The sequence below is a fragment of the Oncorhynchus clarkii genome, chromosome 18 (assembly GCF_045791955.1).
Source record: "Oncorhynchus clarkii lewisi isolate Uvic-CL-2024 chromosome 18, UVic_Ocla_1.0, whole genome shotgun sequence".
In the NCBI taxonomy this organism is placed as follows: domain Eukaryota; kingdom Metazoa; phylum Chordata; class Actinopteri; order Salmoniformes; family Salmonidae; genus Oncorhynchus; species Oncorhynchus clarkii.
Window position 1 is genome coordinate 7,407,630 of NC_092164.1, and position 25,209 is coordinate 7,432,838.

At 45.9% G+C, this 25,209-nt stretch overlaps 2 protein-coding genes across 2 annotated transcripts in view; both read right to left on the reverse strand.

The window, feature by feature from the left end:
* LOC139372956 (general transcription factor II-I repeat domain-containing protein 2-like) overlaps positions 1–25,209 on the reverse strand; it is a 979,173-nt gene that overhangs the window by 487,244 nt on the left and 466,720 nt on the right. The gene's annotated exons all lie outside the window — the stretch shown is intronic.
* LOC139373946 (DNA-binding protein SATB2-like) overlaps positions 14,534–25,209 on the reverse strand; it is a 34,659-nt gene continuing 23,983 nt past the window's right edge. Inside the window, exons 9-10 of the mRNA XM_071115029.1 lie at positions 21,292–21,486; positions 14,534–15,282 (exon numbers count right to left, since the gene is read on the reverse strand). Of these exons, the coding sequence (XP_070971130.1) occupies positions 14,605–15,282; positions 21,292–21,486 (873 nt within the window). The 3' untranslated portion in view covers positions 14,534–14,604. The remainder of the gene's footprint in view (positions 15,283–21,291; positions 21,487–25,209) is intronic.

The window sequence follows — 25,209 nt, forward strand, 5'->3', positions numbered from 1 at the left end:
ACTTGAAGCTCTCAACCTGTTCCACTGCAGCCCCGTCGATGAGAATGGGGGCGTGCCCGGTCCTCCTTTTCCTGTAGTCCACATGTTATCATTGACTTGGTACTGATACTCCTTGTATATAGTCAAGTTATCATTGACTCAGTACTGATACTCCTTGTATATAGTCAAGTTATCATTGACTCAGTACTGATACTCCTTGTATATTGTCAAGTTATCATTGACTCAGTACTGATACTCCTTGTATATTGTCAAGTTATCATTGACTAAGTACTGATACTCCTTGTATATAGTCAGGTTATCATTGACTTGGTACTGGTACTCCTTGTATATAGTCAGGTTATCATTGACTTGGTACTGATACTCCTTGTATTTAGTCAGGTTATCATTGACTTGGTACTGATACTCCTTGTATATAGTCAGGTTATCATTGACTTGGTACTGATACTCCTTGTATTTAGTCAGGTTATCATTGACTTGGTACTGATACTCCTTGTATTTAGTCAGGTTATCATTGACTTGGTACTGATACTCCTTGTATATAGTCAGGTTATCATTGACTTGGTACTGATACTCCTTGTATATAGTCAGGTTATCATTGACTTGGTACTGGTACTCCTTGTATATAGTCAGGTTATCATTGACTTGGTACTGATACTCCTTGTATATTGTCAGGTTATCATTGACTTGGTACTGATACTCCTTGTATATAGTCAGGTTATCATTGACTTGGTACTGATACTCCTTGTATATAGTCAGGTTATCATTGACTTGGTACTGATACTCCTTGTATATAGTCAGGTTATCATTGACTTGGTACTGATACTCCTTGTATATAGTCAGGTTATCATTGACTTGGTACTGATACTCCTTGTATTTAGTCAGGTTATCATTGACTTGGTACTGATACTCCTTGTATTTAGTCAGGTTATCATTGACTTGGTACTGATACTCCTTGTATATAGGCAAGATATAATTGACTAAGTACTGATACTCCTTGTATTTAGTCAGGTTATCATTGACTTGGTACTGATACTCCTTGTATTTAGTCAGGTTATCATTGACTTGGTACCGATACTCCTTGTATATTGTCAGGTTATCATTGACTTGGTACTGATACTCCTTGTATTTAGTCAGGTTATCATTACTCATTATCTATTATTACTTGTATTATTTTGTGTTTTACTTTTCTGTTACATCTCTATTTCTCTATGAATTGTTGGGAAGGACCCATAAGCATTTCACTGCTTGTCCACATCTGTTGTTGACAAAGCATGTGACGAATACAATTAGATTTGTGTAAAGCCAGTGTGTCTATGTATGCGGATGACTCAACACTACACGTCAGCTACTACGGCAACCTAAATGACTACAACACGTAACAAAGAGCTGCAGTTAGATTCAGAATGGGTGGAATAAGTTAGTCCTGCATGTTTCTAAAACTAAAAGCATTGTATTTGGGACAAATCATTCACTAAACCCTAAACCTCAATTATATCTTGTAATGAATCATGTGGAAATTGAGCAGGTTGAGGTGACTAAACTGCTAGGAGTATCCCTGGATTGTAAACTGTCATGGTCAAAACATATTGATACAACAGTAGCTAAGATGTGGAGAAGTCTGTCCATAATAAAGCACTGCTCTACCTTCTTAACAACACAATCAACAAGGCAGGTCCTACAGGCCCTAGTTTCTACCTTCTTAACAACACTATCAACAAGGCAGGTCCTACAGGCCCTAGTTTCTACCTTCATAACAACACTATCGACAAGGCAGGTCCTACAGGCCCTAGTTTCTACCTTCTTAACAACACTATCAACAAGGCAGGTCCTACAGGCCCTAGTTTCTACCTTCTTAACAACACTATCAACAAGGCAGGTCCTACAGGCCCTAGTTTCTACCTTCATAACAACACTATCGACAAGGCAGGTCCTACAGGCCCTAGTTTCTACCTTCTTAACAACACTATCAACAAGGCAGGTCCTACAGGCCCTAGTTTCTACCTTCTTAACAACACTATCAACAAGGCAGGTCCTACAGGCCCTAGTTTCTACCTTCATAACAACACTATCAACAAGGCAGGTCCTACAGGCTCTAGTTTCTACCTTCTTAACAACACTATCAACAAGGCATGTCCTACAGGCCCTAGTTTCTACCTTCTTAACAACACTATCAACAAGGCAGGTCCTACAGGCACTAGTTTCTACCTTCTTAACAACACTATCAACAAGGCAGGTCCTACAGGCACTAGTTTCTACCTTCTTAACAACACTATCAACAAGGCATGTCCTACAGGCACTAGTTTCTACCTTCTTAACAACACTATCAACAAGGCAGGTCCTACAGGCCTTAGTTTTGTCACATCTGGTCTACTGTTCAGTCGTGTGCTCAAGTGCCACAAAGAGGGACTTAGGAAAATTACAATTGGCAGCACGGCTGGCCCTTAAAAGTACACGGGGAGCTAACTTGAATGATATGCATGTCAATCTCTCATGGCTCAAACTGGAGGAGAGATTGACTTCATCACTACTTGTTTTTGTAAGTACTTTTGACATGCTGAATGTACTGCGCTGCCTGTTTAAACTACTAGCACAATTTGTATTTATTATTTTATTCATTTTATTTCACCTTTGTTTAACCAGGAAGGCCAGTTGAGAACAAGTTCTCATTTACAACTGCGACCTGACCAAGATAGGTCAGTACAGGTGCATCAAAGCTGGGACCGAGAGACGGAAAAACAGCTTCTATCTTAAGGCCATCAGACTGTTAAACAGCATCACTAACTCAGAGAGGCTGCTGCCTACATTGAGACCCAATCACTGGCCACTTCAATAAATGGATCACTTGTCACTTTAAACAATGCCACTTTAAATAATGTTTACATATCTTACATTACTCATATCATGTGTATATACTGTATCTTATACCATCTATTGGATCTTGCCTATGCCGCTCGGCTATCGCTCAACCATATATTTAAATGTACATATTCTCATTCACCCCTTTAGATTTGTGTGTATTAGGTAGTTGTTGGGGAATTGTTAGATTACTTGTTAGATATTACTGCACTGTCGGAACTAGAAGCACAAGCATTTCGCTACACTCGCATTACCATCTGCTAACCATGTGTATGTGACAAATAAAATGTGATTTGATTTGATGTAAGTAACTTAATGTGTTTGGATACCAGGAACAGAAGCTGCTGCCTTGACAACAGCTAATGGGGATTGCTAATAAATTGGATCAAACAAATGGCCTTAGTTTACCTGGTTGTTAGCTAGCTAGCGTAGCTTGGGGATAGCTACAGCTGGGTAGCGTTTCTAGCTATCAACATCTTTGGTCCAACGTCAGCTGTCCCAGAACTAGCATGGCATTCTGTTCTACTTCTATGATCTAGTCTAAAGTTCTGTCTGTCTGACACCACTGACATGTACAGCTCTCTGGGCGAGGTTCTGTCTGTCTAACACCACTGACATGTACAGCTCTCTGGGTGAGGTTCTGTCTGTCTAACACCACTGACATGTACAGCTCTCTGGGTGAGGTTCTGTCTGTCTAACACCACTGACATGTACAGCTCTTTGGGTGAGGTTCTGTCTGTCTGACACCACTGACATGTACAGCTCTCTGGGTGAGGTTCTGTCTGTCTAACACCACTGACATGCACAGCTCTCTGGGTAAGGTTCTGTCTGTCTAACACCACTGACATGTACAGCTCTCTGGGTAAGATTATGTCTGTCTAACACCACTGACATGTACAGCTCTCTGGGTGAGGTTCTGTCTGTCTAACACCACTGACATGCACAGCTCTCTGGGTAAGGTTCTGTCTGTCTAACACCACTGACATGTACAGCTCTCTGGGTAAGATTATGTCTGTCTAACACCACTGACATGTACAGCTCTCTGGGTGAGGTTCTGTCTGTCTAACACCACTGACATGTACAGCTCTCTGGGTGAGGTTCTGTCTGTCTAACACCACTGACATGTCTCTTTTTCCCCTCCAGATACAAACTAATACATACCAACAACAACTTACAGACAAACACAAACAATGACTACATCTCCTCTGACCAGACCTGCACGCTCACACCCAATGGTGTAAAGTACTGAAGTAAAAATACTTTAAAGTACTACGTAAGTAGTTTTTTGGGGTACCTGTACTTTACTATTTAGATTTTTTACTACTTTTACATTTCACTATATTCCTTAAGAAAATATTGTACTTTTTACACCATACATTTTCTTTGACACCCAAAAGTACTCGATACATTTTGAATTAGCAGGACAGGAAAATAGTCAAATTCATGCACTTATCAACCGAACATCCCTGGTCATCTCTTCTGCCTCTGATCTGGCAGACTCACTAAACAGAGAACATCCCTGGTCATCTCTACTGCCTCTTATCTGGCAGACTCACTAAACAGAGAACATCCCTGGTCATCTCTACTGCCTCTGATCTGGCAGACTCACTAAACAGAGAACATCCCCAGTCATCTCTACTGCCTCTGATCTGGCAGACTCACTAAACAGAGAACATCCCTGGTCATCCCTACTGCCTCTGATCTGGCAGACTCACTAAACAGAGAACATCCCTGGTCATCTCTACTGCCTCTGATCTGGCAGACTCACTAAACAGAGAACATCCCTGGTCATCTCTACTGCCTCTGATCTGGTAGACTCACTAAACAGAGAACATCCCTGGTCATTCCTACTGCCTCTGATCTGACAGACTCACTAAACAGAGAACATCCCTGGTCATCTCTACTGCCTCTTATCTAGAGGACTCACTAAACAGAGAACATCCCTGGTCATCCCTACTGCCTCTGATCTGGCAGACTCACTAAACAGAGAACATCCCTGGTCATCCCTACTGCCTCTTATCTGGAGGACTCACTAAACAGAGAACATCCCTGGTCATCCCTACTGCCTCTGATCTGGCAGACTCACTAAACAGAGAACATCCCTGGTCATCTCTACTGCCTCTGATCTGGCAGACTCACTAAACAGAGAACATCCCTGGTCATCTCTACTGCCTCTGATCTGACAGACTCACTAAACAGAGAACATCCCTGGTCATCTCTACTGCCTCTGATCTGACAGACTCACTAAACAGAACATCCCTGGTCATCTCTACTGCCTCTTATCTGGAGGACTCACTAAACAGAGAACATCCCTGGTCATCTCTACTGCCTCTGATCTGGCAGACTCACTAAACAGAGAACATCCCTGGTCATCTCTACTGCCTCTTATCTGGAGGACTCACTAAACAGAGAACATCCCTGGTCATCTCTACTGCCTCTGATCTGGCAGACTCACTAAACAGAGAACATCCCTGGTCATCCCTACTGCCTCTTATCTGGAGGACTCACTAAACAGAGAACATCCCTGGTCATCCCTACTGCCTCTGATCTGGCAGACTCACTAAACAGAGAACATCCCTGGTCATCTCTACTGCCTCTGATCTGACAGACTCACTAAACAGAACATCCCTGGTCATCTCTACTGCCTCTTATCTGGAGGACTCACTAAACAGATAACATCCCTGGTCATCTCTACTGCCTCTGATCTGGCAGACTCACTAAATAGAGATAATCCCTGGTCATCTCTACTGCCTCTTATCTGGAGGACTCACTAAACAGAGAACATCCCTGGTCATCTCTACTGCCTCTGATCTGGCAGACTCACTAAACAGAGAACATCCCTGGTCATCCCTACTGCCTCTGATCTGGCGGACTCACTAAACAGAGAACATCCCTGGTCATCTCTACTGCCTCTGATCTGGCGGACTCACTAAACAGAGAACATCCCTGGTCATCTCTACTGCCTCTGATCTGGCAGACTCACTAAACAGAGAACATCCCTGGTCATCTCTACTGCCTCTGATCTGGCGGACTCACTAAACAGAGAACATTCCTGGTCATCCCTACTGCCTCTGATCTGGCGGACTCACTAAACAGAGAACATCCCTGGTCATCCCTACTGCCTCTGATCTGGCAGACTCACTAAACAGAGAACATCCCTGGTCATCCCCACTGCCTCTTATCTGGCAGACTCACTAAACAGAGAACATCCCTGGTCATCTCTACTGCCTCTGATCTGGCGGACTCACTAAACAGAGAACATCCCTGGTCATCTCTACTGCCTCTTATCTGGCGGACTCACTAAACAGAGAACATCCCTGGTCATCCCTACTGCCTCTGATCTGGCAGACTCACTAAACAGAGAACATCCCTGGTCATCTCTACTGCCTCTGATCTGGCGGACTCACTAAACAGAGAACATCCCTGGTCATCCCTACTGCCTCTGATCTGGCGGACTCACTAAACAGAGAACATCCCTGGTCATCTCTACTGCCTCTTATCTGGCGGAATAACTAAACAGAGAACATCCCTGGTCATCTCTACTGCCTCTGATCTGGAGGACTCAATAAACAGAGAACTTCCCTGGTCATCTCTACTGCCTCTGATCTGGCGGACTCACTAAACAGAGAACATCCCTGGTCATCTCTACTGCCTCTTATCTGGCGGACTCACTAAACAGAGAACATCCCTGGTCATCCCTACTGCCTCTGATCTGGCAGACTCACTAAACAGAGAACATCCCTGGTCATCTCTACTGCCTCTGATCTGGCGGACTCACTAAACAGAGAACATCCCTGGTCATCCCTACTGCCTCTGATCTGGCGGACTCACTAAACATAGAACATCTCTGGTCATCTCTACTGCCTCTGATCTGGCGGACTCACTAAACAGAGAACATCCCTGGTCATCTCTACTGCCTCTTATCTGGCGGACTCACTAAACAGAGAACATCCCTGGTCATCTATACTGCCTCTGATCTGGCAGACTCACTAAACAGAGAACATCCCTGGTCATCTCTACTGCCTCTGATCTGGCGGACTCACTAAACAGAGAACATTCCTGGTCATCCCTACTGCCTCTGATCTGGCGGACTCACTAAACAGAGAACATCCCTGGTCATCCCTACTGCCTCTGATCTGGCAGACTCACTAAACAGAGAACATCCCTGGTCATCCCCACTGCCTCTTATCTGGCAGACTCACTAAACAAAGAACATCCCTGGTCATCTCTACTGCCTCTGATCTGGCGGACTCACTAAACAGAGAACATCCCTGGTCATCTCTACTGCCTCTGATCTGGCGGACTCACTAAACAGAGAACATCCCTGGTCATCTCTACTGCCTCTTATCTGGCGGACTCACTAAACAGAGAACATCCCTGGTCATCCCTACTGCCTCTGATCTGGCGGACTCACTAAACAGAGAACATCCCTGGTCATCTCTACTGCCTCTGATCTGGCGGACTCACTAAACAGAGAACATCCCTGGTCATCCCTACTGCCTCTGATCTGGCGGACTCACTAAACAGAGAACATCCCTGGTCATCTCTACTGCCTCTTATCTGGCGGAGAGAACATCCCTGGTCATCTCTACTGCCTCTTATCTGGCCTCTGATCTGACTCACTAAACAGAGAACATCCCTGATAACATCCCTGTCATCTCTACTGCCTCTGATCTGGAGGACTCAACTGCCTCTTAAACAGAGAACTTCCCTACTGCCTCTGTCTGGCAGACTCACTAAACAGAGAACATCCCTGGTCATCCCTACTGCCTCTCTGGCGGACTCTGAGAACATCCCTGGTCATCTCTACTGCCTCTGATCTGGCGGACTCACTAAACAGAGAACATCCCTGGTCCCTGTCATCCTCTGATCTGACAGACTCACTAAACAGAACATCCCTGGTCATCTCTACTGCCTCTTATCTGATCTCTACTGCCTCTGATCTGGCAGACTCACTAAACAGAGAACATCCCTGGTCATCTCTACTGCCTCTGATCTGGCGGACTCACTAAACAGAGAACATTCCTGGTCATCCCTACTGCCTCTGATCTGGCGGACTCACTAAACAGAGAACATCCCTGGTCATCCCTACTGCCTCTGATCTGGCAGACTCACTAAACAGAGAACATCCCTGGTCATCCCCACTGCCTCTTATCTGGCAGACTCACTAAACAGAGAACATCCCTGGTCATCTCTACTGCCTCTGATCTGGCGGACTCACTAAACAGAGAACATCCCTGGTCATCTCTACTGCCTCTTATCTGGCGGACTCACTAAACAGAGAACATCCCTGGTCATCCCTACTGCCTCTGATCTGGCAGACTCACTAAACAGAGAACATCCCTGGTCATCTCTACTGCCTCTGATCTGGCGGACTCACTAAACAGAGAACATCCCTGGTCATCCCTACTGCCTCTGATCTGGCGGACTCACTAAATAAACTGCCTCTTATCTGGCGGAATAACTAAACAGAGAACATCCCTGGTCATCTCTACTGCCTCTGACACTCATAAACAGAGAACTTCCCTGGTCATCTCTACTGCCTCTGATCTGGCGGACTCACTAAACAGAGAACATCCCTGGTCATCTCTACTGCCTCTTATCTGGCGGACTCACTAAACAGAGAACATCCCTGGTCATCTCTACTGCCTCTTATCTGGCGGAATAACTAAACAGAGAACATCCCTGGTCATCTCTACTGCCTCTGATCTGGAGGACTCAATAAACAGAGAACTTCCCTGGTCATCTCTACTGCCTCTGATCTGGCGGACTCACTAAACAGAGAACATCCCTGGTCATCTCTACTGCCTCTTATCTGGCGGACTCACTAAACAGAGAACATCCCTGGTCATCCCTACTGCCTCTGATCTGGCAGACTCACTAAACAGAGAACATCCCTGGTCATCTCTACTGCCTCTGATCTGGCGGACTCACTAAACAGAGAACATCCCTGGTCATCCCTACTGCCTCTGATCTGGCGGACTCACTAAACATAGAACATCTCTGGTCATCTCTACTGCCTCTGATCTGGCGGACTCACTAAACAGAGAACATCCCTGGTCATCTCTACTGCCTCTTATCTGGCGGACTCACTAAACAGAGAACATCCCTGGTCATCTATACTGCCTCTGATCTGGCAGACTCACTAAACAGAGAACATCCCTGGTCATCTCTACTGCCTCTGATCTGGCGGACTCACTAAACAGAGAACATTCCTGGTCATCCCTACTGCCTCTGATCTGGCGGACTCACTAAACAGAGAACATCCCTGGTCATCCCTACTGCCTCTGATCTGGCAGACTCACTAAACAGAGAACATCCCTGGTCATCCCCACTGCCTCTTATCTGGCAGACTCACTAAACAAAGAACATCCCTGGTCATCTCTACTGCCTCTGATCTGGCGGACTCACTAAACAGAGAACATCCCTGGTCATCTCTACTGCCTCTGATCTGGCGGACTCACTAAACAGAGAACATCCCTGGTCATCTCTACTGCCTCTTATCTGGCGGACTCACTAAACAGAGAACATCCCTGGTCATCCCTACTGCCTCTGATCTGGCGGACTCACTAAACAGAGAACATCCCTGGTCATCTCTACTGCCTCTGATCTGGCGGACTCACTAAACAGAGAACATCCCTGGTCATCCCTACTGCCTGTGATCTGGCGGAATCTCTACTGCCTCTTATCTGGCGGACTCACTAAACAGAGAACATCCCTGGTCATCTCTACTGCCTCTGATCTGGAGGACTCAATAAACAGAGAACTTCCCTGGTCATCTCTACTGCCTCTGATCTGGCGGACTCACTAAACATAGAACATCTCTGGTCATCTCTACTGCCTCTGATCTGGCGACTCACTAAACAGAGAACTCCCTGGTCATCTCTACTGCCTCTTATCTGGCGGACTAAACAGAGAACATCCCTGGTCATCTCTACTGCCTCTGATCTGGAGGACTCAATAAACAGAGAACTTCCCTGGTCATCTCTACTGCCTCTGATCTGGCGGACTCACTAAACAGAGAACATCCCTGGTCATCTCTACTGCCTCTGATCTGGCGGACTCACTAAACAGAGAACATCCCTGGTCATCTCTACTGCCTCTTATCTGGCGGACTCACTAAACAGAGAACATCCCTGGTCATCTCTACTGCCTCTGATCTGGAGGACTCAATAAACAGAGAACTTCCCTGGTCATCTGCCTCTTATCTGACAGACTCACTAAACAGAGAACATCCCTGGTCATCTCTACTGCCTCTGATCTGGAGGACTCAATAAAAAGAGAACATCCCTGGTCATCTCTACTGCCTCTTATCTGGAGGACTCACTAAACAGATAACATCCCTGGTCATCTCTACTGCCTCTGATCTGGCAGACTCACTAAACAGAGAACATCCCTGGTCATCTCTACTGCCTCTGATCTGGCAGACTCACTAAACAGAGAACATCCCTGGTCATCCCTACTGCCTCTGATCTGGTGGACTCACTAAACAGAGAACATCCCTGGTCATCTCTACTGCCTCTTATCTGGAGGACTCACTAAACAGAGAACATCCCTGGTCATCCCTACTGCCTCTGATCTGGCAGACTCACTAAACAGAGAACATCCCTGGTCATCTCTACTGCCTCTGATCTGGCAGACTCACTAAACAGATAACATCCCTGGTCATCCCTACTGCCTCTTATCTGGCAGACTCACTAAACAGAGAACATCCCTGGTCATCTCTACTGCCTCTTATCTGGCAGACTCACTAAACAGAGAACATCCCTGGTCATCCCTACTGCCTGTTATCTGTCACTAAACAGAGAACATCCCTGGTCATCCCTACTGCCTCTGATCTGATCTGGGGGACTCACTAAACAGAGAACATCCCTGGTCATCTCTACTGCCTCTGTTCTGGTGGACTCACTAAACAGAGAACATCCCTGGTCATCTCTACTGCCTCTGATCTGGTAGACTCACTAAACAGAACATCCCTGGTCATCTCTACTGCCTCTGATCTGGCACTCACTAAACAGAACATCCCTGGTCATCCCTACTGCCTCTGATCTGGGGGACTCACTAAACAGAGAACATACCTGGTCATCTCTACTGCCTCTGTTCTGGTGGACTCACTAAACAGAGAACATCCCTGGTCATCTCTACTGCCTCTGATCTGGCAGACTCACTAAACAGAACATCCCTGGTCATCTCTTCTGCCTCTTATCTGGCAGACTCACTAAACAGAACATCCCTGGTCATCTCTACTGCCTCTGATCTGGCAGACTCACTAAACAGAGAACATCCCTGGTCATCTCTACTGCCTCCGATCTGGCAGACTCACTAAACAGAGAACATCCCTGGTAATCTCTACTGCCTCTGATCTGGCAGACTCACTAAACAGAACATCCCTGGTCATCTCTACTGCCTCTGATCTGGCAGACTCACTAAATAGAGAACTTCCCTGGTCATCTCTACTGCCTCTGATCTGGCAGACTCACTAAACAGAGAACATCCCTGGTAATCTCTACTGCCTCTGATCTGGCAGACTCACTAAACAGAACATCCCTGGTCATCTCTACTGCCTCAGATCTGGCAGACTCACTAAATAGAGAACTTCCCTGGTCATCTCTACTGCCTCTGATCTGGCAGACTCACTAAATAGAGAACTTCCCTGGTCATCTCTACTGCCTCTGATCTGGCAGACTCACTAAACAGAGAACATCCCTGGTAATCTCTACTGCCTCTGATCTGGCAGACTCACTAAACAGAACATCCCTGGTAATCTCTACTGCCTCTGATCTGGCAGACTCACTAAATAGAGAACTTCCCTGGTCATCTCTACTGCCTCTGATCTGGCAGACTCACTAAATAGGCAGACTCACTAAATAGAGAACTTCCCTGGTCATCTCTACTGCCTCCGATCTGACAGACTCACTAAACAGAGAACATCCATGGTCATCTCTACTGCCTCTGATCTGGCAGACTCACTAAACAGAGAACATCCCTGGTCATCTCTACTGCCTCTGATCTGGCAGACTCACTAAACAGAGAACTTCCCTGGTCATCTCTACTGCCTCTGATCTGGCGGACTCACTAAACAGAGAACATCCCTGGTCATCCCTACTGCCTCTGATCTGGCAGACTCAATAAACAGAGAACATCCCTGGTCATCCCTACTGCCTCTTATCTGGCAGACTCACTAAACAGAGAACTTCCCTGGTCATCTCTACTGCCTCTGATCTGGCAGACTCACTAAACAGAGAACTTCCCTGGTCATCTCTACTGCCTCTGATCTGGCAGACTCACTAAACAGAGAACTTCCCTGGTCATCTCTACTGCCTCTGATCTGGCAGACTCACTTGCTTCGTTTGTAAAATATGTCTAAATGTTGGAGTGTGCCCGTGGCTTGCCGTAAATTGCCATCTGGTTTGCTTAATATAAGGAATTTAAAATTATTTATACTTTTACTTTGATACTTAAGTATATTTTACACCAAATACTTTTAGACTTTTACTCAAGTAGAATTTTACTGGGTGACTTTTACTTTTGTCATTTTCTATTAAGGTATCTTTACTTTTACTCAAGTATGACAGTTAGGTACTTTTTCCACCACTGCTCACACCCTCATCCCTGACCACACCCCCATCCCTAACCACACCCTCATCCCTGACCACACCCCCATCCCTAACCACACCCTCATCCCTGACCACACCCCCATCCCTGACCACACCCATCCCTGACCACACCCCCATCCCTATGGTTTGCCACTTGGCTTTGTTTTTATCAGTTGCCCATGCTATTTCAATAATAAATCATTAGATTTTTCCATTGCGTTAATGATGGCGTATTGATTGATTTCCAAGTTCTTAGTATAAGAATTTTGGCCTTTTCATGTACAAAGAAGACCAGACAAATATTCAACATTTGCTGTGTTTGGGTAACCTTAACAAACTGCTGAAATAGAACAGTTTGTAGCCTACTTAGTTATAAAACAAGACAATTTCAGTCAAATAACTGGAAACAAGGCCAACATAAATTACCAACACAGATAAGTCAAATAACTGGAAACAAGGCCAACTTAAATTACCAACACAGATAAGTCAAATAACTGGAAACAAGGCCAACTTAAATTACCAACACAGATAAGTCAAATAACTGGAAACAAGGCCAACTTAAATTACCAACACAGATAAGTCAAATAACTGGAAACAAGGCCAACTTAAATTACCAACACAGATAAGTCAAATAACTGGAAACAAGGCCAACTTAAATTACCAACACAGATAAGTCAAATAACTGGAAACAAGGCCAACTTAAATTACCAACACAGATAAGTCAAATAACTGGAAACAAGGCCAACTTAAATTACCAACACAGATAAGTCAAATAACTGGAAACAAGGCCAACTTAAATTACCAACACAGATAAGTCAAATAACTGGAAACAAGGCCAACTTAAATTACCAACACAGATAAGTCAAATAACTGGAAACAAGGCCAACTTAAATTACCAACACAGATAAGTCAAATAACTGGAAACAAGGCCAACATAAATTACCAACACAGATAAGTCAATATTATATTTATTATGTTCAGATTGCAACTAATTTCCATCTAATATGTGAGAATGTCATTTCAGTTTGTCATTCCTCACCTCAAAGAGGGTAATATCATGAATCTAGCCCTCACCCACCCTTACTCATTAACCATTCAGATGCTGATTGTAGCCAGTTTAAAAAAGGAGATTCAAAATTAGGTTTCACCTGGCAACAATTGTTTTCAGAAGTTCATTTATTGGTCACTGTTTGTTTTGGAAACGGTAAGCAGATCACTGATCAACATACAGGACATCTGGAGATGTACACTCAGTTCAGTAACAACTTCACGATGGCCCGTATTCATAAAACGTCTCAGAGTGCTGATCTAGGATCAGGTCCCCCCTGTCCATGTAATCTTATTCATTATAATGTAAAAGGATAAACACTCAGCACAACAGCACTCCTACTATGAGACACTTGGGGAATGTATCTCACACACAGAAAGCAACACATCTTCACCGATATCAAATAGAAAATATGAATAACAGCCATAATGAGGACAATAAACTTAGATTATTACAAGAACATTAAATATGGTTTTGATTTAAGTGCTGCTAGGTTGGTGAAATGGGAACGATTTGTTGACGGTAAGGGAGAGTGAATGCATTACACACAGCCAATGCAAGGATTTCCCAGACATTATGGGAACGTTCATAGGATAACCAATCAGAACAAACTGTTCATGCACTGTACAGTATCTCAGGGCGCTGCTCTAAGAATACGACGACAGACTCTGTGATGAAACTCAGAACTGGGGCCTTGGTTTTAATCATCCTTGTGGATATGCCCATTTAATAAATGAAAACATTTTCATTTTCTAAACAATGAATCATGTTCTTACAGCAGCCTGTCATTGTCTATGACTCCATTACCCAGAGTGCATCTCTTCTCTCATTCTGAGGTACTCTGTTGTCTTTTCACCATCCCTGCCTGTCTACATCCATAGGTCCTGACCTGTACCCACATCCACTGTGGTGTGGTAGGACTCTCCTCTACTTAAAGCCATCCTCATGGTCTTCAGGACCAGACACGTTCTTTCCTCATCCTTTCCTCATCCTTTCCTCATCCGTCCATCCGTTCTCCCCTCTGTTCTATCTGTCTCGTCATCCCTCCATCCCTCTGTCCTGGGCTTGTCTGTCTGTCGTTCCCTCCTCCATGGCCCGAGGGGGTTATCTATGGTGCTCTCCAGAGTCATTGGGACTCTTTGGGGACGTATAGGGGGGTAAGGAGGTGGGCCGGGGGCCTGAGGCTTTGCCATTGTCCTTCTCCTCCTCTCCCTCCGTTCCTCCTACTCCTCTTCCTCCTCCTCCTCTTCCCTCCGTTCTGTCAGTCTCCTCGGAACCACCCCGCCCGTCCTCGCTGGACTCGACGACGTCTGACCCCTCCGACTCAGAGAGCAGCTCCCCGTCGTGGTACTCAGTCCCTTCCACCCCCTCGCCGTCCCTCTCCTCCCCCGCCTCCCCCGCCTCCCCCTCCCCTGCACTGCTCATCTGGGTGGTGCTGTTGTGGTGCTTGATGTGGTAGCGCTGGTTCTGGAAGAACTTGACCAGGGTGTGCTTAGGAAGGTCCAGCTGGGCCGACAGGGTGTGGATAGCCTCCTGGTCAGGGTAGAGGCCCACGTCACCGATGAAGCTCTGCAGGATGGCCAGAGCCTCCAGGGAGATCCGGGTCCGCGACCGCAGCTTTCTGGACCCGCCACTCACGCTGCCGTTGTCCTTGCCTCGAGTCCCATCTGAGTTGTGGCCCCTGGGGCCAGGCGTGGGAGTGGGGAGAGGGGATGGGTCCCGCATGGGAGATGGAGATGGGGATGGGGCCTTCCTTGGAGGTAAGGGCTGCCTGTGCAGTGCCTGTGGAGAAAAAGAGGAGGTGTCATGTTGAATCCCATCAGAGCAGACTGTCAACATAGGAAATCAGCCCACAGACTCTAAGTAATAATCAGTCTATACCCTAAGTAATAATCAGTCTATACTCTAAGTAATAATCTGTCTATTCTCTAAGTAATAACCAGTCTATTCTCTAAGTAATAATCAGTCTATTCTCTAAGGAATAATCAGTCTATTCTCTAAGGAATAATCAGTCTATACTCTAAGAAATAACCAGTTCATTCTCTAACTAAGTCTGACAACACAATATGCACATTCATATAATAAACTGAAAAACTCAACAACAACAACAGAGACAGTAGAAGAAGTTCACCTAAACATAGGATACACTCCCCCCTTAGAGGTAACTCATTTCATTTACTTTCTAGGGGGTTAGTTGTACAATAACAGAGATCCCATAGACCAGAGAGTTCCCTAGAAGCTCATAAACAACAACAGCAGCAGAGAGTGTTTCCCTAAGGAATAGGATAGACTCCCCCCTCTTAGTGTCAGCCCATTAACATCCTAGGGGGTTAGTTGGAACGTGTGGTACTGGAGCTGAGATCCCATTGACCAGACAGAGAGGTCCCAGTCCCAGGCCCATCACATTCCCCTCTCCTGGGGCTATTAGAAGGGCGGGGTGCCTGAACGCCCAAACACTGGAATGCTGCGCCCATAAATCTGTGGTCCGGGAAAATGAAAGGACCTAAATAAAGATAATAGTAATTATTTTTCCCCCTTCAATAATAACATGGTATGTTTCAAATAATATTGAGGTTAGGCCAGACCATGGAGTATTTCTAAATGCTCTTTGGTGGGTTGGTGAGAGAAGGCCTTTTGGTCTTCAGGAAATGTGTGGGCTCCTTGTTTTATGCCTCCTTGTCTATTTCTGATGTCACAAAGGGGCAATCTGAAGTTTCCGTAACAAGCTGAGGGACGGGGCTGTTGAACTGTTACCACTCTCAAATTCATATAGAGAGAGCTGTGGATGCAAGGACTGACCATCCATGATATCAAAATGATAGTTTTAACCATGTTTTGAGGCGATACAATGTTTGTTTACATTTACATTGCTGAAAAACATTGGAGTAAAACAAGCTAATATTCTGGGTTCTGATGAGGTACGACTATTGAGCTTTGCTCATGAGGCATTTCTAAGTTATATTCTTCAAGAATCAATGAGTACATATCATTGATTTAAAAGTCTAAAAATGTATGTAGCAACTGCAGATTGCCCCTTTAAAGGAGACTGACTGGAAGTGGATGACTAAAATGTCTTAAAGGAGACAAACCTGACAGGAAGTGGATGACTAAAATGTCTTAAAGGAGACAAACCTGACAGGAAGTGGATGACTTAGTGTAAGGAACAGGTGGTGGGATAGAGAGAGAAACGTCCCAGGCATCCCACCACTGTCCTGGAAACCCTTTAACAATCAATCCAGTCAGTCCTTCCATAACTCTAAATCCAACCCAACAACAGAACACACAACATCACTAAAACATCATAACTCTAAATCCAACCCAACAACAGAACACACAACATCACTAAAACATCATAACTCTAAATCCAATCCAACAACAGAACACACAACATCACTAAAACATCATAACTCTAAATCCAACCCAACAACAGAACACACAACATCACTAAACATCATAACTCTAAATCCAACCCAACATCAGAACACACAACATCACTAAAATATCATAACTCTAAATCCAACCCAACATCAGAACACACAACATCACTAAAATATCATAACTCTAAATCCAACCCAACAACAGAACACACAACATCACTAAACATCATAACTCTAAATCCAACCCAACAACAACATCACTAAAACATCATAACTCTAAATCCAACCCAACAACAGAACACACAACATCACTAAATGATCATAACTCTAAATCCAACCCAACAACAGAACACACAACATCACTAAAACATCATAACTCTAAATCCAACCCAACAACAGAACACACAACATCACTGAAATATCATAACTCTAAATCCAACCCAACAACAGAACACACAACATCACTAAACATCATAACTCTAAATCCAACCCAACAACAGAACACACAACATCACTAAACATCATAACTCTAAATCCAACCCAACAACAGAACACACAACATCACTAAAATATCATAACTCTAAATCCAACCCAACAACAGAACACACAACATCACTAAACATCATAACTCTAAATCCAACCCAACAACAGAACACACAACATCACTAAACATCATAACTCTAAATCCAACCCAACATCAGAACACACAACATCACTAAAATATCATAACTCTAAATCCAACCCAACATCAGAACACACAACATCACTAAAATATCATAACTCTAAATCCAACCCAACATCAGAACACACAACATCACTAAAATATTATAACTCTAAATCCAACCCAACAACAGAACACACAACATCACTCAAATATATCTGGTTCTTTGTTTCTCTGTTGTCATTATGGATGCAACACTCTGGAAGAAATGAGTCTCATCAAGAAAAGTAAATCATCTGTGAGGAGAGGATGAAAGAATGATAGAGACCCTGAATAATGTAGCTGTCCTGGTTAGAGAGGGTCCTCATTAGGGTACAGACCCTGAATAATGTAGCTGTCCTGGTTAGAGAGGGTCCTCATCAGGGTACAGACAGACCCTGAATAATGTAGCTGTCCTGGTTAGGGAGGGTCCTCATCAGGGTACAGACAGACCCTGAATAATGTAGCTGTCCTGGTTAGGGAGGGTCCTCATCAGGTATAGACAGACCCTGAATAATGTAGCTGTCCTGGTTAGAGAGGATCCTCATTAGGGTACAGACCCTGAATAATGTAGCTGTCCTGGTTAGAGAGGGTCCTCATTGGGGTACAGACCCTGAATAATGTAGCTGTCCTGGTTAGAGAGGGTCCTCATTAGGGTACAGACCCTGAATAATGTAGCTGTCCTGGTTAGAGAGGGTCCTCATTGGGGTACAGACCCTGAATAATGTAGCTGTCCTGGTTAGGGAGGGTCCTCATCAGGGTACAGACAGACCCTGAATAATGTAGCTGTCCTGGTTAGAGAGGGTCCACATCAGGTATAGACAGACCCTGAATAATGTAGCTGTCCTGGTTAGAGAGGGTCCTCATTAGGGTACAGATCCTGAATAATGTAGCTGTCCTGGTTAGAGAGGGTCCTCATTAGGGTACAGACCCTGAATAATGTAGCTGTCCTGGTTAGAGAGGGTCCTCATTGGGGTACAGACCCTGAATAATGTAGCTGTCCTGGTTAGAGAGGGTCCTCATTAGGGTACAGATCCTGAATAATGTAGCTGTCCTGGTAAGAGAGGGTCCTCATTAGGGTACAGACCCTGAATAATGTAGCTGTCCTGGTTAGAGAGGGTCCTCATTGGGGTACAGATCCTGAATAATGTAGCTGTCCTGGTTAGAGAGGGTCCTCATTAGGGTACAGACCCTGAATAATGTAGCTGTCCTGGTTAGGGAGGGTCCTCATCAGGGTACAGACAGACCCTGAATAATGTAGCTGTCCTGGTTAGAGAGGGTCCACATCAGGTATAGACAGACCCTGAATAATGTAGCTGTCCTGGTTAGAGAGGGTCCTCATTAGGGTACAGATCCTGAATAATGTAGCTGTCCTGGTTAGAGAGGGTCCTCATTAGGGTACAGACCCTGAATAATGTAGCTGTCCTGGTTAGAGAGGGTCCTCATTGGGGTACAGACCCTGAATAATGTAGCTGTCCTGGTTAGAGAGGGTCCTCATTAGGGTAAAGATCCTGAATAATGTAGCTGTCCTGGTTAGAGAGGGTCCTCATTAGGGTACAGACCCTGAATAATGTAGCTGTCCTGGTTAGAGAGGGTCCTCATTAGGGTACAGATCCTGAATAATGTAGCTGTCCTGTTTAGAGAGGGTCCTCATTAGGGTACAGACCCTGAATAATGTAGCTGTCCTGGTTAGAGAGGGTCCTCATTAGGGTACAGACCCTGAATAATGTAGCTGTCCTGGTTAGAGAGGGTCCTCATCAGGTACAGACAGACCCTGAATAATGTAGCTGTCCTGGTTAGAGAGGGTCCTCATTAGGATACAGACCCTGAATAATGTAGCTGTCCTGGTTAGAGAGGGTCCTCATTGGGGTACAGACCCTGAATAATGTAGCTGTCCTGGTTAGAGAGGGTCCTCATTGGGGTACAGGCCCTCTGAGACCCTGCTAACATACTAATTAATATGTCATGATTAGAAGTCAGCTTTCTGCATGACTTCACCTCCACTCTACACCAGAGAGGGCTGTTATGAGTCATTTATTGTCAGTATGTTTGTGAGTGAGAGTGTGTGTTCTTAAATTAGTGTGTGTGTGTGTGTGTGTGTGTGTGTGTGTGTGTGTGTGTGTGTGTGTGTGTGTGTGTGTGTGTGTGTGTGTGTGTGTGTGTGTGTGTGTGTGTGTGTGTGTGTGTGTGTAGCACAGCTGGGACACATGTGTGGTGTGTGGTGGAGCCCGGGGGTGTGTGGAAGGGTACAGTACAGACATGGTGGGGGTCTGGGTCAGAGGGAGGGAGACCCATGGGGATAAGAGCAAAGCATCCAGAATGACAGCAGCAGCAGAAAGCAGACCCATGTAATGCTGAGATAGACACATCTACAGGACCACCCAGTCTGCCTGGAGCTGCCAGTGTTTACCACAGAATGATATCTACCATTTTATAGGATCTTTATGGTGCCTACAGAGAGATCAACATCACCATTCTCTCTCTTATCCATTCATCAACTCTCTAACTCTGTCTGTCTGTCTGTCTGTCTGTCTGTCTGTCTGTCTGTCTGTCTGTCTGTCTGTCTGTCTGTCTGTCTTTCTGTCACTCTCATCTTGATCTCTCTGCCTATCTCTCTCTCTCCCTTGTTCTCTCTCGCCATTACCTTACGGGTAACATTACCACTTCTCCTACCATCCACCCCCTCTCTCCTTCCCCTTTCCTGCTTCCCTTCTCTCTCTCCTCGCTAGGCGCCATCAGTGAAGATGAGGCTGCAGATTTATGTCCCTGCTTTGGTCCCAGACATTCTAGGAGAGCAGTGAAGGAATGTGTTCATGGTGTGACCACAACATCCTTCCCAAGATGCTTAATTATTAAAAGAAGAAAGAGAGAGAGAATAGAAAGATGGACTGGTTCAGGCCCTTCCAGACAAGTGTCCTTCTAACATACAACAAGCTTCTGGTTAAACTGAACAGCACACAACATACACTTCTACTTCTGGTCAACTGTAAGTCCCTCACATCTGTCTACAATTGTTTTGAGGGACTGAGGTGAAGTGTCTTTGCTTTTTGTGGGAACACTCTATGTTTGTAGTTTCTGCTGCAATTGTGTCCAATATGTAATTCAGGAGGGGGGGGGGGGGGGCTCCAAGCTGTATACCGGTGAGGTATTTGCCAGGGGTGACACCTCTCCTCTCGGGCCTCTCACCTGGGTTTCTGGAGACATGTGGAGGACAGTGGAGTCTCTCACCTGTGTTTCTGGAGACATGTGGAGGACAGTGGAGTCTCTCACCGGGGTTTCTGGAGACATGTGGAGGGTAGTGGTCTCACCTGGGGTGATGGAGACATGTGGAGGACAGTGGAGTCTCACCTGTGTTTCTGGAGACATGTGGAGGACAGTGGAGTCTCTCACCGGGGTTTCTGGAGACATGTGGAGGACAGTGGAGTCTCTCACCTGTGTTTCTGGAGACATGTGGAGGACAGTGGAGTCTCTCACCGGGGTTTCTGGAGACATGTGGAGGGTAGTGGTCTCACCTGGGGTGATGGAGACATGTGGAGGACAGTGGAGTCTCACCTGTGTTTCTGGAGACATGTGGAGGACAGTGGAGTCTCTCACCGGGGTTTCTGGAGACATGTGGAGGACAGTGGAGTCTCTCACCTGTGTTTCTGGAGACATGTGGAGGACAGTGGTCTCACCTGGGGTGATGGAGACATGTGGAGGACAGTGGAGTCTCACCTGTGTTTCTGGAGACATGTGGAGGACAGTGTGAAGCCTCTCACTGTAGTGGTGCTTGGACTCCTCTTCATACACCATGTCCCTCTCAGCCTGGGACAGGGTCAGGAACCTTCTAATGGTACACAGGTTCTCCCACAGAGTCCGGTTGTCTGGGCTGGGGTTCTCCTTCCAACGCAGCAGCTCACACAGCCAGCCCTGACAGAGAGGGAGGGATGACGGGTCATTTAACATACAGCACTAGAGTGAGAGAGGAAATGGAGAAAGAGAGACAGGACAAGGGGATGGAGAGGGGTAGAGACATGAAAGAACAGGTTGGGGGAAAACAAGCAAAAGACAAGTTCCAGATGAAAGTGATGTGGTGCTGAGAGAGAGATGTGATTATCTCTGCTAGACTGGCCCAGGCACTAACACCAGCTGTTGTTTGTACACAGCCTCCTCCAGCACCCAGTGTTCATAACCTGATCAGGGCTCCTTCTCTCCCTCCCTCCAGCCGTCTCTCCGGAGAGGGCCATTGCCAGAAGGGGTCACTGAGCCATGACCCCTCACAGAGCCAGGCCTGTAGGAGACCCTACCCCCTGACCAGCAGTGGTGCACACACAGAGACACACAAGCCTGTATCTCACACGTGTTTACACACACCACACTAACGTGTGTGAAAAAACACACACACACACAACCTATTTGTTTCTATTCTATAATCCACTTCTTAGATAGTCCAATCTAAAACCACCCAGAACAACAGCAGTCTATTTATGTCTTCCTCAAGAATCCTCACGCCTTAATCATGTGATCTCTCTGTACAACCCTCAGACCAGCCGTGATCATGTGATCTCTCTGTACAACCCTCAGACCAGCCGTGATCATGTGATCTCTCTGTACAACCCTCAGACCAGCCGTTATCATGTGATCTCTCTGTACAACCCTCAGTCCAGCCGTGATCATGTGATCTCTCTGTACAACCCTCAGTCCAGCCGTGATCATGTGATCTCTCTGTACAACCCTCAGTCCAGCCGTGATCATGTGATCTCTCTGTACAACCCTCAGTCCAGCCGTGATCATGTGATCCCTCTGTACAACCCTCAGTCCAGCCGTGATCATGTGATCCCTCTGTACAACCCTCAGACCAAAAGACTTCACAGGTCAAACCATTTTCTCTTGTCAAATACCAGTCATACAAAGACAGCGAACCAAAGATGAATCACCATCTGTCTCTGACACTAACCCAAACCGAGAGGATTCTGATGAGCTGTACACAGACATCATAACATATCCCAAGCCACCCCTCTCCTAGATGGCCATTTCCAGTGGCTCCTAGATGGCTATCTTTTTCATATTTTTATTTAACCTTTATTTAACCTTTATTTAACTAGGCAAGTCAGTTAAGAACAAATTCTTACAGCCGTAAGAAAGGCAAATTACCTCCTTTGGGGACAGGGGCTGGGATTAAAAATAAAAAATAGACATAAATAAATATAGGACAAAACACACATCACGACAAGAGAGACAACACTATATAAAGAGAGATCTAAGACAACAGCATAGCAAGGCAGCAACACATGACAACACAGCATGGTAGCAACACCACATGACAACAACATGGTAGCAACACAACATGGCAGCTGCACAGCATGGTAGCAACACAACATGGTAGCAAAACAACATGGTAGCAGCACAAAACATGGTATAAAACATTATTGGGCACAGACAACAGCACAGAAGGGAAAAAAGGTAGAGACCACAATACATCACGCAAAGCAGCCACAACTGTCAGTAAGAGTGTCCATGATTGAGTCTTTGAATGAAGAGATGGAGATAAAACTGTTCAGTTTGAGTGTTTGATGCAGCTCGTTCCAGTCGCTAGCTGCAGCAAACTGAAAAGAGTAGCGACCCAGGGATGTGTGTGCTTTGGGGACCTTTAACAGAACGTGACTGGCAGAACGGGTGTTGTATGTGGAGGATGAGGGCTGCAGTAGATATCTCAGATAGGAGGGAGTGAGGCCTAAGAGGGTTTTATAAATAAGCATCAACCAGTGGGTCTTGCGACGGGTATACAGAGTTGACCAGTTTATAGAGGAGTGTAGAGTGCAGTGATGTGTCCTATAAGGAGCATTGGTGGCAAATCTGATGGCCGATTGATAAAGAACATCTAGCTGCTCGAGGGCACTCTTACCTGCCGATCTATAAAGTCTGTCTCCGTAATCTAGCATGGTTAGGATGGTCATCTGAATCAGGGTTAGTTTGGCAGCTGGGGTGAAAGAGGAGCGATTACGATAGAGGAAACCAAGTCTAGATTTAACTTTAGCCTGCAGCTTTGATATTTGCTGAGAGAAGGAGAGTGTACCGTCTAGCCATACTACCAAGTACTTGTATGAGGTGACTACCTCAAGCTCTAAACCCTCAGAGGTAGTCTCCAGTGGCTCCCTCTCCTAGATGGCTATCTCCAGTGGCTCCCTCTCCTAGATGGCTATCTCCAGTGGCTCCCTCTCCTAGATGGCTATCTCCAGTGGCTCCCTCTCCTAGATGGCTATCTCCAGTGGCTCCCTCTCCTAGATGGCTATCTCCAGTGGCTCCCTCTCCTAGATGGCTATCTCCAGTGGCTCCCTCTCCTAGATGGCTATCTCCAGTGTCTCCCTCTCCTAGATGGATATCTCCAGTGGCTCCCTCTCCTAGATGGCTATCTCCAGTGGCTCCCTCTCCTAGATGGCTATCTCCAGTGGCTCCTTCATGTGCAACCACATCCCGCATGCTCTGTCCCTCTAACAGAAACAGATGTGGAGGACTCAGGAGGGTAGGCATTTGGAGTATCTTTGATGATGTCCCACAGTGTAACCCAGCACACACATGCTCATAGACACACACACACACACACACGTAAGCCAGATCCTTTGGCTGGCGTGACAGACGTTTCTTTTATCTCTACCCGGCCCTGGACGCCCACATTGGTCCTGACAGTCAGATACCACAGCCTGTGGTACCAAACAAGCAGCGCATGCTTGACATCCCCGCCCACATACCCCGATATGTGATCTTACCTCCCATCAAATCCACCACAGTTCATCAACCCTGGAGAAATAACATTCTCCATTGTGTGGGAGATTGTGTGCATTACATGCATGTGTAGGCATGCACATGAGTGTGTGTGTGTGTTACGGTTGTTTACAGATATTTACACATTTTACTAAGCATCCTGATCACAGGATGTCAGCATTTCACCTTTAGCTAGGTAGCTTCAAACAAAAACCACTAAGCTCCTCTCACTAGAGTACGGTATTGTTATGATATACTTATATACAGTACACTGTATGTGTGTGGACTGACCTGGCTCTTGTTGGTGACCCCTGGTATACTGTATGTGTGTGGACTGACCTGGCTCTTGTTGGTGACCCCTGGTATACTGTATGTGTGTGGACTGACCTGGCTCTTGTTGGTGACCCCTGGTACACTGTATGTGTGTGGACTGACCTGGCTCTTGTTGGTGACCCCTGGTATACTGTATGTGTGTGGACTGACCTGGCTCTTGTTGGTGACCCCTGGTATACTGTATGTGTGTGGACTGACCTGGCTCTTGTTGGTGACCCCTGGTACACTGTATGTGTGTGGACTGACCTGGCTCTTGTTGGTGACCCCTGGTATACTGTATGTGTGTGGACTGACCTGGCTCTTGTTGGTGACCCCTGGTATACTGTATGTGTGTGGACTGACCTGGCTCTTGTTGGTGACCCCTGGTATACTGTATGTGTGTGGACTGACCTGGCTCTTGTTGGTGACCCCTGGTATACTGTATGTGTGTGGACTGACCTGGCTCTTGTTGGTGACCCCTGGTATACTGTATGTGTGTGGACTGACCTGGCTCTTGTTGGTGACCCCTGGTATACTGTATGTGTGTGGACTGACCTGGCTCTTGTTGGTGACCCCTGG